This window comes from Neoarius graeffei, chromosome 9, assembly GCF_027579695.1.
Source record: "Neoarius graeffei isolate fNeoGra1 chromosome 9, fNeoGra1.pri, whole genome shotgun sequence".
Lineage (NCBI taxonomy): Eukaryota > Metazoa > Chordata > Actinopteri > Siluriformes > Ariidae > Neoarius > Neoarius graeffei.
This window is the reverse complement of record NC_083577.1, coordinates 32,420,530-32,434,536: the sequence shown is the minus strand read 5'-3', so window position 1 is coordinate 32,434,536 and position 14,007 is coordinate 32,420,530. Positions and strand designations below refer to the sequence as shown.

At 39.2% G+C, this 14,007-nt stretch overlaps 2 protein-coding genes across 2 annotated transcripts; one reads left to right on the top strand and one right to left on the bottom strand.

Moving 5' to 3' along the window:
- Nucleotides 1–3,683: 3,683 nt before the first annotated feature.
- Nucleotides 3,684–9,855, top strand: LOC132891189 (G2/M phase-specific E3 ubiquitin-protein ligase-like). Its single transcript, XM_060928655.1, has 10 exons — nt 3,684–3,876; nt 4,312–4,465; nt 4,661–4,724; nt 4,933–5,335; nt 6,064–6,159; nt 6,838–7,151; nt 7,469–7,650; nt 7,824–7,993; nt 8,236–8,450; nt 9,584–9,855. Exons 1-10 carry the CDS (start codon nt 3,830–3,832, stop codon nt 9,814–9,816), a joined length of 1,878 nt encoding a protein of 625 aa, XP_060784638.1. The 5' UTR covers nt 3,684–3,829; the 3' UTR covers nt 9,817–9,855.
- An 849-nt stretch (nt 9,856–10,704) lies between these two features.
- LOC132892147 (uncharacterized) lies at nt 10,705–12,650 on the bottom strand. Its single transcript, XM_060930541.1, has 3 exons — nt 12,194–12,650; nt 11,611–11,982; nt 10,705–11,386 (listed from the first exon to the last, which is right to left on the bottom strand). Exons 1-3 carry the CDS (start codon nt 12,505–12,507, stop codon nt 10,705–10,707), a joined length of 1,368 nt encoding a protein of 455 aa, XP_060786524.1. The 5' UTR covers nt 12,508–12,650.
- Nucleotides 12,651–14,007: the final 1,357 nt, after the last annotated feature.

Genomic DNA, 14,007 nt, shown 5'->3' with positions numbered 1-14,007 from the left:
TGAAAAGACGCTTCTGGTGGCCTAACATGGAGAAGGAAGTAAGGTCATTTGTCCTGTCCTGTGAGGTTTGCACCAGAACCAAGAACCCACGACAGCGTCCCCAGGGTCTCCTGCATCCTCTGACCATTCCCCGGCGTCCCTGGTCCCACGTGGCAGTCGACTTTATCACGGGTCTCCCTGAGTCACAAGGTAACACGGTCATTTTGGTCTTAGTTGACAGATTCTCCAAGGCCTGCCGCTTCATACCACTGTGCAAACTCCCCTCTGCTCTTGAAACTGCGAAACTTTTGTTTAATCATGTCTTCCGAGTCTTTGGTCTTCCACAGGACATCGTCTCAGACCGAGGGCCCCAGTTCTCCTCCCGAGTGTGGCACGGGTTCTGCAAGGTCATCGGAGCCACTGCCAGCCTCTCCTCTGGGTTTCACCCACAGTCCAATGGTCAGACGGAGAGGCTCAACCAGGACCTGGAAACCACCCTGCGAGGCCTGGCTATGGATAACCCGACATCGTGGAGCACCTGGCTGCCATGGGCGGAGTACGCCCACAACACCCTGCAGTCATCGGCCACCAAGCTGTCGCCATTCCAGTGCCAATTCGGGTTCCAGCCACCTCTGTTCCCGGACCAGGAGGAGGACGCGGGGGTGCCCTCGGTCAACCAATATGTGAGACGGTGTCGCAAGACCTGGAGCAAGGTCAGGAAGACCCTCATACAGACCTCCAGAACCAACCAGACTCAGGCCAACCGCCATAGAAGACCTGCACACGCTTTCCGCCCTGGGCAGCGTGTTTGGCTGTCCACTAAGGACCTTCCACTGCGGGTGGAGAACCGCAAGCTTGCTCCTCGCTACATTGGCCCCTTCAATTATTGATCATAATTGTGCCTTCTAAGGCACCAATAACAGTCATTTATCAGTTTTTAGAGTTAAGGATCAGAAATGATATAGCCTGCAGCCATATATTGATTGCCGGCCATTATGCCGTGACCACTAACATGATGAACATCTTACAGCAGGGGTCACCAAACTACGGCCCGCGGGCCAGATCCGGCCCGCCACCCCCCTTTGACCGGCCCCCCAGCCCCTCTGCCCCCCATCACTTGAACCGGCCCTATGAGGCAATCCCCAAAAGTGGTCATGGCCTATTTTTTTAAATTGCTTTTTGGCAAATAATAACATGTCTGCATCTTGTATTTTGTTGATTTTATCAATTAAATTGATAATTAGTTATAAAATTAACTATTCATATTTTCCGAATTTTCGTCATATGCTCGCAATCAAGCAGTGACAGGCAGCGCATGCGCAGAGAACTGTCAGTGTTCAGGACAGCAAAATGGCGAGCGGTCAGCAAAAAGCTGACAGAGAGTGCAGAGTTTTTAAAGAACAGTGGACCACCGAATATTTTTTCGTTCAGTGTAAGCAGGGTTCGAATTATAAATTTGACCCTATGGGGGTCTCTATTTAAAAAAAAAAAAGCAATGCATACTTGCTCTCCTGGACCAGCGCACTTTTGCGCACTGCAGTGCACAGCTTTCACACACAGGCGCGCGCATGCACGCACGCACACACACACAGTGTTGCGCATATATTATGGCATGCCGTTCAGGAAATTAATCTTTGAATATATTGAATGAAACCTTGAATATATTGAATGAAACTTTGAATATATGGAATGAAACCTTGAATATATTGAATGAAACCTTGAATATATTGAATGAAACCTTGAATATATGGAATGAAACTTGAATATATTGAATGAAACCTTGAATATATGGAATGAAACTTGAATATATTGAATGAAACTTTGAATATATGGAATGAAACCTTGAATATATGGAATGAAACTTGAATATATTGAATGAAACTTTGAATATATTGAATAAAACCTTGAATATATTGAATGAAACCTTGAATATATTGAATGAAACCTTGAATATATGGAATGAAACTTGAATATATGGAATGAAACTTTGAATATATTGAATGAAACCTTGAATATATGGAATGAAACTTGAATATATGGAATGAAACTTTGAATATATTGAATGAAACCTTGAATATATTGAATGAAACCTTGAATATATGGAATGAAACTTGAATATATTGAATGAAACCTTGAATATATGGAATGAAACTTGAATATATGGAATGAAACTTGAATATATGGAATGAAACTTTGAATATATTGAATGAAACTTGAATATATGGAATGAAACCTTGAATATATGGAATGAAACCTTGAATATATGGAATGAAACCTTGAATATATGGAATGAAACCTTGAATATATGGAATGAAACTTGAATATATGGAATGAAACCTTGAATATATGGAATGAAACCTTGAATATATGGAATGAAACCTTGAATATATGGAATGAAACTTTGAATATATGGAATGAAACTTGAATATATTGAATGAAACCTTGAATATATGGAATGAAACTTGAATATATGGAATGAAACTTTGAATATATGGAATGAAACTTGAATATATGGAATGAAACTTTGAATATATGTAATGAAACTTTGAATATATTGAATGAAACTTTGAATATATTGAATGAAACCTTGAATATATGGAATGAAACTTTGAATATATTGAATGAAACTTGACTGACGTCAGACTTCAGGGCCGTGCCTGTGGCCATCTTGTGTGACGAGTGGATGCTGCAGCAGAAAGTCACAATGAGTCAGCCCGCTCGCAATGTCGTTGCAGCAATCTTAAGCAACGAGGAGATGATAAACACATTGGCGAATGCGTGTGAAAATCCTGCTCCTACCCCTGCCCAATACCCTGCACGTTCTCCTAACGAAGAAGTTCGTTCTATTTTTAACCGTGGCAGGCCTACAGCAGGCCAGGCAGCTGCCTATCAGGCCAAACTGAGCATACTCTCCACCTCACAGGAGTGTCCCACAACAGCCCCTGTGTACAATCTCCGCCCGTACACAAGAAAGGGCCCAAGACACAAGATGTAAGAATAGCTAGGCTTTATTTTAAACTAGATGAGGGCTCTCAGTAGAGTGCATATAACGATATAGATCATATTCTATATCTCAGTGCAGCTATAATGAGCCCTGGTAACAGGGCGTCTCCTTCATAAAAAAAGCCGAACTATTAACGGAACACTCTGCTGTGTGTAGAGGTCTGTATGTAGGTCTGTATGGTTAGCTTGATATAGTTTTCAGGTGATTTAATGAAGGTAAAACACAGTGAATGGCCGTGCGTAATGGCACTGCGCTCTGACGCGGCACTTCTCCGGACTGGAGAAGCTGCTGTGGCTACAGGGATTTCGTGAACTGAAAGAGAAGCTCTTCATATATTGTTTAGATACAATAAGAATCGCCCACATTCATAGACCAATGCAGGCTGAATATTTAGTTTAGCACTGAACTTATTTGGCGACACATTGTCAGCTTTGGGCACGTTACTCACGCAGCGGACTGCAGACAGACAGACAAATGCATAATGAGATTATGCCTTACGGAGATAATTACTATGGAATTAAAAAATGGTATTACTGCTGTATTAATCACTGTAACACAGTTTAATGGCATATACCAACCACAAAATACATAAATGAATACAGTAATAAATTACTGTTAATACTGCCTGTTTCTATACAGAATTATATATTTTGTTTAATGTTTCTAAGGTTTCAGGGACAAGGCAGTTCACGTTCTGTGGCTCAGTCCTTTTTCAAAGAGGTGATTCTCCTGCCCGACCACAAAGCTACACATGTGCCAAGGCGTGCCAAAAAAGCATGGCTTTTTGATAATGGCCACATCAAGTCTGCCTTGGAATTCAGCTGTGACTGGGATTCTGACACAGTAATGCAGGCAATAAAAACAGCCTTCCAGCCAGTTGTGGAGGGATGCAGGTAAGTTTTGGAATTGTTTTGTCATATTTGTTACCTCTTTTTATTGGATATTTGCACGAATACCACAACATACTATACAATGAAAGCTTCATTTTAAGTGCTTGTGTGTTGTGAATTAAAATATTATTTTATTATTTTACATTCCCTTTTGCTGCTGCTGATTTCCGACAGGCTTGCTGGGATATATAACAAGATGAACACACATTTTGTCAATGCATTATGGTTGTAACATTTCCATTTAAGTTATACTGAACTGAGGTGTCCTGGTAGCTCACCTAGAGTGTGCACCCCATTTACTAAAGGCCTTTCCACAACAGCCAGTGTTCAAGTACAACCCGGGCAACGAATGATGTATTGACACTAAATCTTGTAGTGTAGTGTGCTCTTTTAGCTTCAACAGAATTTTCATGTACAGTCTGTTTTTCCTTCCCTTAGGTTAGAAATCCTGCTACCATGCTACAACAAACTAGTTGAGCCATCCCTTACCCCCACACAGAGTTTGAATGGAGACCTTGTGAAAAAACTGTTTCATCAGAAGTCCATTTATGTCAGGCCTGACAAGATCATTTTAAGTGAGGAAAAAGAATCTGTAAGTAGTACTGACGATTTCAAGACATGTTTATGACAGTGGTAGTCACAATGGCAATACTGTATTTTACACTTGATTTAAACAGTTACTTGTAGTATGCTCAGTCATAATACAAAAGTCTGTTACAATCTTTTGTTGTTAGTATAGTCTATTGGATCCATAAAAGTTATTGTATTTATCTGTTTGCATTTACAGTCATTTTCTGATGGAGAAAGCAGCTTTACAAATGACTCTGGTTTGGCAGAAATATCTGACACTGGTAAATATTTTTACACTATTACATTATATGTTAAGTATTTTCTTAAAAAATCAATTTTATTTCAACTAATAATTTTGCACAGAAAAAAAATACACTTTTTAAAAAATCTACCACATAATACATGTATTGTACAAGCCCTAAATGTGTTGCTGATGCTCACTGTCGTATAAGTTAAATGTTGCTCAAAAGTTAATTTTCCATGTTACAGTTACAGCCATTGATAGTGCGCCTGATGTTTCCAAAGAAGTTGTCCCAGACATCTCCACTTCTGAGGCCCATTCCCACTCCAGTCATACCCCTTCCATGTACAGTGGTGACGAAGTTATATGGTGTTTTGCTACCCAAGTTATTTGCACTGATGCACCTTCTATCCCAGCTGACACCCTCACCGTGTCTACTAGTGCTGGTGTCATCACTACTGATGAAACTCTCACCATGTCCAGTGGAATTCCTGACATCTCCACTGGCAACACTCATGGGTTGTCGGTTGTCCCCACTGTCAATGCAAGCGGTAAAAGGCATTGCATCTTTGCGAATAGGACCTCCGGTGTGTCCCACGGTCCCACTCAACCCAGTGCGTCGGGCAATAGTTCATCCAGCACATCGTACAGGTCCATCTTTTCTAAATTTTTCTCATACAGTATTGTCAGCAAAGAATTTTCTGTGTAAATATATTGTGGAGTCATGGTGTCCTGAACCGAGAAGAAAGTTGCACTCCCTCTGGATTTGTTTTGATCTGAACCTCTCTGAGGAACAAATAGTCCTTTGCCTGCCCACAGACAGGTGTATGTTAGTGCAAGCAAGTCCATGGGTCCATTCTGTTTCATTTGTGTTTGTATCAGACACATGGTCAAGTTACACATCATTATCACTACTTCATTGCGTGGGGCATCAGAGAGAAAGAGAGAGAGCAGCAGTGGTAGAGTGACATAGAGAGTGAACAAGGAGAGTGAGCAGTGGTGAGACAACTGGTGAATCAGAGAAATATAACATTATTTTCTGATTGTTTCATAGTGGTTACATAAGCACAAATATACACACCGCCACACAATCCCACATGCTGATTGTGTTGCCATATGCGCTCGCTGAGAGCTCTTTAAATGATGTGCAGCCACCGCCTAATCTGAGAACCTCCCACTCTGTCCTCTCCACGTTTGTTTACAACAGGCAGCTGTCAAATGGCATATATTACATCTTTAAATAATGCACTGTCCATTCAAGAAAATTTAAGTTATTAAACCATCAAGGAAGGTCTTTGTCCAGTGGTAATGCAACTGTCTGTGTGAACAAACATCATATTTGTACCTTAATTATAAAATATTCTTGTTTTATTTTGTAGCACATACCTTGACCTATTTGAGGAAGAATACCTCTCTGATGACCCTGATCTCCAGGAAGCTATTTCCAGGTCTTTAGATTCCAGTGCGAGTGAGAGGTCAGTAGAAGATATTATATAAAATATAAGTGTTGTAATCCAGGATAACAACTTATTTTCTAGCCTAGAGACAAGTAGCAAAAAGCAAGCTGCAACCTATTGTTCTTTATCTTTTATCCAGTCATTTCTGTGGTCATTTTGTCAACAATATAAAATAGATCTATTTTTTCTGGTGTAAAAACTTCTCTGAATGGAGATTACCTGTGCTATAACATGCATTATATTTCATGTGTATGAATGTATGTATGTATGTATGGATGTATGAATAACAATCCATCCTCAATGTGACTCGTTTTGAGTTTTTGTACACCTGTACTTTAATGAGGTCAAGCGCTATCTGATTGCAATCAGATCACAAAAAGTGCATTTTAATACAAGGTGTGAAGGCCATTGATTTAGTGGTTTCAGTGCCTCTATGGATGAAGGGTGGTTTTCAGTGTTGTAAATTCTTCTCATGCTCTTTGCATTTTACGTGCAATATATATCAGTAGGTTAAATACTTCTGGAAAAGTAAGAAAAAAGTAAAACTCTTTCCCTTATCCCTTTACCTCATCGCATTTGGAAAATGGATTTTTAATCAATATTAATAACTTGTGGATATTGGATTATAGTTCAGTATATGAGTTACTGCCATTGACACTAACAATTACTTTGTTTTATTGTTTATTATTGTTCCAGTGATTTAAAGATGACTTTAGAGAGAATAATGGAGCAGATTTCATCTAGAGTAAATAATGACAGCACTGTGCGCTTCAATATCATAAGAAGAAGTGTGTGGGATGGAGCATCCAGAGCCCTGGGCAGATCCAATTTTTCACCCGAGAAGAAGGTAGATGTCAAGTTTACTGATGACTATGGCATATCTGAGGGTGCCGTGGACAATGGAGGACCTACTCGGGAGTTTTTCCGACTCTGTCTTCATGAAATCAAGGACAAAATTGGCATCTTTGAAGGTCCACCTGATGCTAAAGTCCTCACATGCAACTCCAAAGGTACCTATGATTAAATGAGTTTTCAGAGAGGATTTTTTTGTAATGCTCTCTTGAACAGTGGGGAGTCTGTATCTGTTGCTGAATGTGCTCTTGAGTCTGTCCAGTGTTTTATGGAGGGGATGGGTGCTACTGTCCATGATCCTATGGAATTTAGTTTGGATTCTGTCCTCAGCCACCTCCAAGAGTGCTCAGCTTCAGACCAACAACATTATATTAATACTGTATTAATCTATAATACCTTTTTGGAAATTTTGATAAAAATCAGCCTTTCTGATGTAACCATTTCACATGTGATGTTTAATTTCATTTGATAACAGCGATGAAAGATAATGGATACTTCAATGCTGGCCAGATTATGGCAATGTCAATTGCTCATGGGGGACAGAGTCCATGTTTCCTGTCTGAACTCTTGTATGAGTGTCTTCAGAAAGGTCCGGACAATGTAAAGGTCAAAACTGAACATATTACTGATGAAGAAACAAGGTCACAGGTGCAGTCGGTGAGCACATTTTCCTTTGATTCTATTGAATTTATTAACAAATTATTCATTTTTCATGCACTCATTAACACGCAAGTTAAACAGTAAAGCTAACAGTTGTATGTCTTAATACTAAATAAAAGTCAATAAATATTTACTGTTCTCATATCCTAATGTTATTTTAATGTTTTCAGATCTTACAAGCTGAGACTGAATCACAACTGCAAGATGCAGTTATACAGGCATCCGGCTTGATCAGTCTTGCAGGTCACAATGTTCGCATAACACTGCAAAACAAACAAGAGACTGCTTTGGACTTGACTCACTGGTATGTCCTCCAGCGGACCCGTGCACCTTTTGAAAGGTATGTTTGTAGCTGCTGCCATAGAAACTATGTTACCACTGTATAAGAACAATTTCAATGATGGATGTAGAGTTCCATTTTATAGTGCACCAGTGCAAGTCAAAGTTTTTTTTTTTTTTTTTTGAAATTCATTGTAGGGGTGCCCATGTGGCTCTGTTGGTAGAGCATGGTACAGAACCTTCTGCAGTGGCTGTGGTTCAAATCACTCTTCCCCACATTCCAATTTGTTTCCCTTTTAATAGGTTCAGAGATGGCTTAATGTCTCTAGGTGTCCTAGATGCTCTCCAGAGATACCCTCTACAGATGAAGTGCCTTTTTTTGAAGCCTGAAAAGAGTTTAACAGCTGCTGATGTAGAGAATCTCTTCCGGATCATTCACTCTGAAAGAGGGAGTAATGCATTCCAGGAAGAGTGCCGTACCCTGGCTTTCTGGCAAGACTACCTTCAGGATGCTGAATGTAAGTTTGGCATTTTGGACAGTGCTTCATCAAGACAACAGACACTGTTTTGGCTGCATCATAATAGTACATGACATTGGTAAAAAAATCATTTTAATTGAGACGTTCCACTATGTAAGACAGTTTATATGAATTATAAATACATTAATTGGGGCAGCAGTAATGTTTGTCAGCTCTGACCAAATATTCAGTGTGGACTAGTAGCTGCAGAGGTGCCAGTTCGTCTTCTGGATACAGCCAAAGTACCCTTGTTGCTTAAGCTTCCTCAAGCTCAGGCACTGAACCCCCAACTGCTCTGGGACCATCCTTTGCAAGTGGTGCTCACTGCAGAGCCAATGGACATGCAGAGAGGTGGAGCTTGACCTAATCCAGCTCCATTTCTCTGGACCTATTGTTAGGGTTTTGGTAAGAATAGAGTGTAAAAGTTGTATTTCTCCACAAGAAAAGTATACCGTATATTTGTAGATATACTATCTATCTACTTGCACATTCATAATCATATCTGGGTTGTAATGGCTTCTTATGCGTCCAGCAAACTTTGAGCAAAATTAGCCTGGATTTCTTATGGTCCTCATCAATTCCTATCTATTTATTTTTTGTTTGTTTGCTCTGCTCCTCTGTAGCCTTTGACCTGAGGAGGTTCAGCCCATCTTGAAGTTTTATTTTAACTCGGACCGATTCTATTGGGTGTTATTTCAGGCCAGTCGGGTGTTTTTGAACCTGCTTATCCTCTGCCTTTGTTTTATAAAGGTGTCCTGATTGTTTACACCATATTAGGAACTTTAGGTACTTTTCCACAGCATAGCCTATCCCAAAACACAGCTGTTCTCAGGGCTACCTAGCCGCTCTAAACATATTTCATTAGGTTACATAGAGTGTATGATTGAATACATAACATATATTGAAGTTTATAGTTTTACACAACACTAGTCTATAGCATTATGAGCTGTCCTTTCAAAGTACCATGTCATTTCAAAAATAAAAACTAATGCCTAATGCTGGTTTAGGGGAATTTAACTTCTCACCTCTCTTACATCACTTTGCATCACTTTAGTGGTATAATACTTAATGACTTTAGGAAAATAGTCATAGTCATCATTAATTGTGATACTCTTTTTTTTTATGTCTTACAGGTGAAAATGACGTCTCTATGGAGGATATTCTTGTTTTCCTCACTGGATGTGACAGTGTCCCAGCACTGGGCTTCTCCCCAAAGCCAAGCCTTGAGTTCATCACCCATTCCCGATTTCCACAAGCGAATACTTGTGAAAATATTCTTCGCATTCCAGTTCATGCAGAATACGCTGCTTTCAAATCTGATATGACTTTTGCCATACGCAATTCACCGGGGTTTGGAAGAGCGTGAGAGGTAATATTATGGAGGGCTTTTAGAGCTTGAGTTATGATGAGGATGTTTGCTTGTTTGTTTTTCAAAAATAATTGCTGTTATTTCATTTTGTTTTTCCTAGAGACAGTATTGAATATAGGCATGAAGAAATATAAGTAGAAATGCTATTTGTTACTTTCGAAGATATATTTCAAGCCATGGTTTTTGTTTCAGATTTAATAATGCGCACTTGGTGAACTTTTAAGTTCACAACTGGACAATGTATGTCATTTATCTCCACCCTTTGATATGACCCACAGCAATTGAGTGATTAGCACAGATTATTTCCTCTAAAGGTTATGGTAAGGCCTTGTTAATAAATGGTTCTATATTCCTACTTTGTATGGACTGGTTCATTGTCATTTCAGTGTCTACAGGATATGTGCATCCGGGACTTGTCATATTTTTTCGATTTGAAAAACTGTACACAAAATGAATTTATTTAAGTTTATCTTCATCAATAGGGTTAAATTAATGCATTATGTACAATAATATAAAATATAATCAGGGTGGACAGTAACTAAGTACATTTACCCAAGTATTCTTCTTAAATACAGATTTCAGGTCCTTTACTTGAGTATTTGCATTGTATGAAACTGTATACTTCTACTCTACACTTATATGCTTTTACTTAACTAAAAGAACTGAATACTTCATCCACAACTGAATATAATAAGCATGGCACATATCTATGTGGTGATAACATCACATTTTGTTATGAAAGAAAAGCACATTATAAGCAAATCTTCAGTCCTAGGACCTGTACACACATTTCTCAAAATTACTTAGTTATGTCTGAGTCTATATATGACAATGTATGACACCACAGTGTAACAGTGTAACAACTGATTTACTGCAGCTAGTAGACTATCTCTCAAGCAGGTCACATGCTCTGACAAAAAGTTCAATTCCATGATTTCCATCATCAGTGAAGGGGTTGATGGGCCTTAACTCCACATTCCACTGGTGATCATAAGGGGGTTGCACAGGTACACGATTGAGTGGCCTTTGATGCTGAGGAAGTTGGAGCATTCCAATTGTCCACAGTTGCAGTGGGGACCGACTCTCCATTGTCCTCAAGCTGTGGTTGTTCCACTGGCTCACAAACTCATCCACAGATCTGTTAATTCTTGGAAGATAAACATGGTGAAGAGCTGTAATGTGAAGAGGGTCAGTGCTGTCTAAAAGTCCGAAATTTTCCATAAAGAGGAAAAGGTCTTTATAGTATCCTGACACAACCCTGTTTACTTCTGCCCACAATCTTTCGATTCTTTGATTATGGACACTACGTCCAACCATGAAACTTCCTCTGTTTGTTCCTCGATTCTCAATCATGAACCGTGCAACATCAATGTTCTCGCTACCAGCATCACCCCTGACACGATCTGGCAGTCCAAATACATCAACAGCACCCTGGAAAAGATGCAAGGCAGTCGATGCTCGGTTGTCTGTGCAACATCTCAGGAAGGTAATGCAGCGACTGTAGCCATCAACTGCTCCATGATACACAAATCCCCATGGATTTAACTTGTGGTTTGTGTCAATATGCCTGAAATAAGAAATTAGTTATTATTATTATTATTATAGTATTGTTATGTACTGGATGTACATAAACATGTAACTTCATTGGCTTTGCTGTACGACTATTTCTACTTGATAATAAGAATGTTCCTTGTATCAATATTTTCAATGAGTTAATGGTCAGTGAATTGCGTCATTGACCAGCTAGGGAGAAATAACTAATGTTAATCAAATTAGTAAAACAACACATACCACACTTGATTTGGGGCAGAGACATTGTAGACCCTCCGCTGAATTGCCCTTCGTCCTCTTAAGGCTCGCCCCACTGGATCTACTGTTCTTAAACGCTCCCGTACCCGCCAACGCTGAACTCTGATTCTTCTTCCTCTCAAACTACCAGTGATATAGGTCTCTCCGGAACCGGGGGTTTGCCTGAGAATCTCAGCAATAAGTCGATCCAGATCGACATTTGCAATGTCAGTGAAACTCCCATAGTCCACCAGACCGAGCTGTGTCCTGTGGTTGTACAGTGTTCGTATGTTTACAGACAGCATCCGAGATATGGCCATCCAGCTAAATCCTAAATCCCGCATGTGAATCAGCTGAGCAGCTGGTATGTTGTACCTTTAAAGAAAAAAAAAACAAATAAAAAACCAAATATGTTAATGTGTTAATTCACATTGTGTGAATAAATTGGTTGAAGCCTATAATAATGTCTATATAATAATACATTATAACAAGTTTGTAACTTCTTTATTGTACCATGTACTAAGTAGAGATTATACTTGGCCTGCATCAGCCTCCATCCCCATACCCTTATTTAAATATTACTTACTTAGGCCTTCCTCTCTGAGACGCAGAATGGATGCCCATGCCATTAGCTTGTACATCAGCTTCCAGCTGTAATGTTATTTCCGCCAACATCTCCCTGAGAGACTCATAAATTCCTTCAAGAATGACGTATAATGTCCTTTCAGCAATGTTTTGTTGAACATTCCTCATAAGTACTGTGAATGTCGCAATAATAGAGATATGATCCTCAAGGTGACGTGATATAGTCTCCAAACTGTTAGTGTCATTTGGAGTACAACCTGTGGCAAAAAAGTTTTCCAGTTCAAGAAAGTATTGGAATAGTTCAACTGATGCCATTTTGTAAAACCAGCGAATTCAGCAGGCTATCACTTTGATGAAAAGGATACAACTAGGTTTTGGATGTCATTCAGTATTATCAAGTTTTTAAAAGTATATTAAAGCTTCATTCAATATATTCAAAGTTCATTCTATATATTCAAAGTTTCACTCCATATATTCAAAGTTTCGGCAAAACTCATTATGCATTTGTCTGTCTGTCTGCAGTCCGCTGCGTGAGTAACGTGCCCAAAGCTGACAATGTGTCGCCAAATAAGTTCAGTGCTAAATTAAATATTCAGCCTGCATTGGTCTATGAATGTGGGCGATTCTTATTGTATCTAAACAATATATGAAGAGCTTCTCTTTCAGTTCACGAAATCCCTGTAGCCACAGCAGCTTCTCCAGTCCGGAGAAGTGCCGCGTCAGAGCGCAGTGCCATTACGCACGGCCATTCACTGTGTTTTACCTTCATTAAATCACCTGAAAACTATATCAAGCTAACCATACAGACCTACATACAGACCTCTACACACAGCAGAGTGTTCCGTTAATAGTTCGGCTTTTTTTATGAAGGAGACGCCCTGTTACCAGGGCTCATTATAGCTGCACTGAGATATAGAATATGATCTATATCGTTATATGCACTCTACTGAGAGCCCTCATCTAGTTTAAAATAAAGCCTAGCTATTCTTACATCTTGTGTCTTGGGCCCTTTCTTGTGTACGGGCGGAGATTGTACACATGGGGCTGTTGTGGGACACTCCTGTGATGTTGAAGGCATGCTGAGGTTAGCCTGATAAACAGCTGCCTGGCCTGTTGCAGTAGGTCTGCCACGATTAAAAAGGGAGCGAACTTTTTCGTCAGAAGAACGGTATTGGGCAGGGGTATCAGGAGGATTTTGGCCCGTACACGCATTCGCCAGTGTGTTGATCATGTCCTTACAGTTTAATATTGCTGCTGCGAGATTAAAAGCGGACTGACTAACTTTTTGCTGCAGCATCCGCACGTTACACAAGATGGCCGCACTTCACTGCAGTGAAGTCTGACGTCAGTCAAGTTTCATTCAATATATTCAAAGTTTCATTCAATATATTCAAAGGTTCACTCCATATATTCAAGATTCATTCCATATATTCAAGGTTCATTCAATATATTCAAAGTTTCATTCAATATATTCAAGTTTCATTCCATATATTCAAAGTTTCATTCAATATATTCAAGATTCATTCCATATATTCAAAGTGTCATTCAATATATTCAAAGTTTTATTCAATATATTCAAAGTTTCATTCCATATATTCAAGGTTTCATTCAATATATTCAAAGTTTCATTCAATATATTCAAGATTCATTCCATATATTCAAGGTTCATTCCATATATTCAAAGTTTCATTCCATATATTCAAGTTTCATTCAATATATTAAAAGTTTCATTCCATATATTCAAGTTTCATTCAATATATTCAAAGTTTCATTCAATATATTCAAAGTTTCATTCCATATATTCAAGTTTCATTC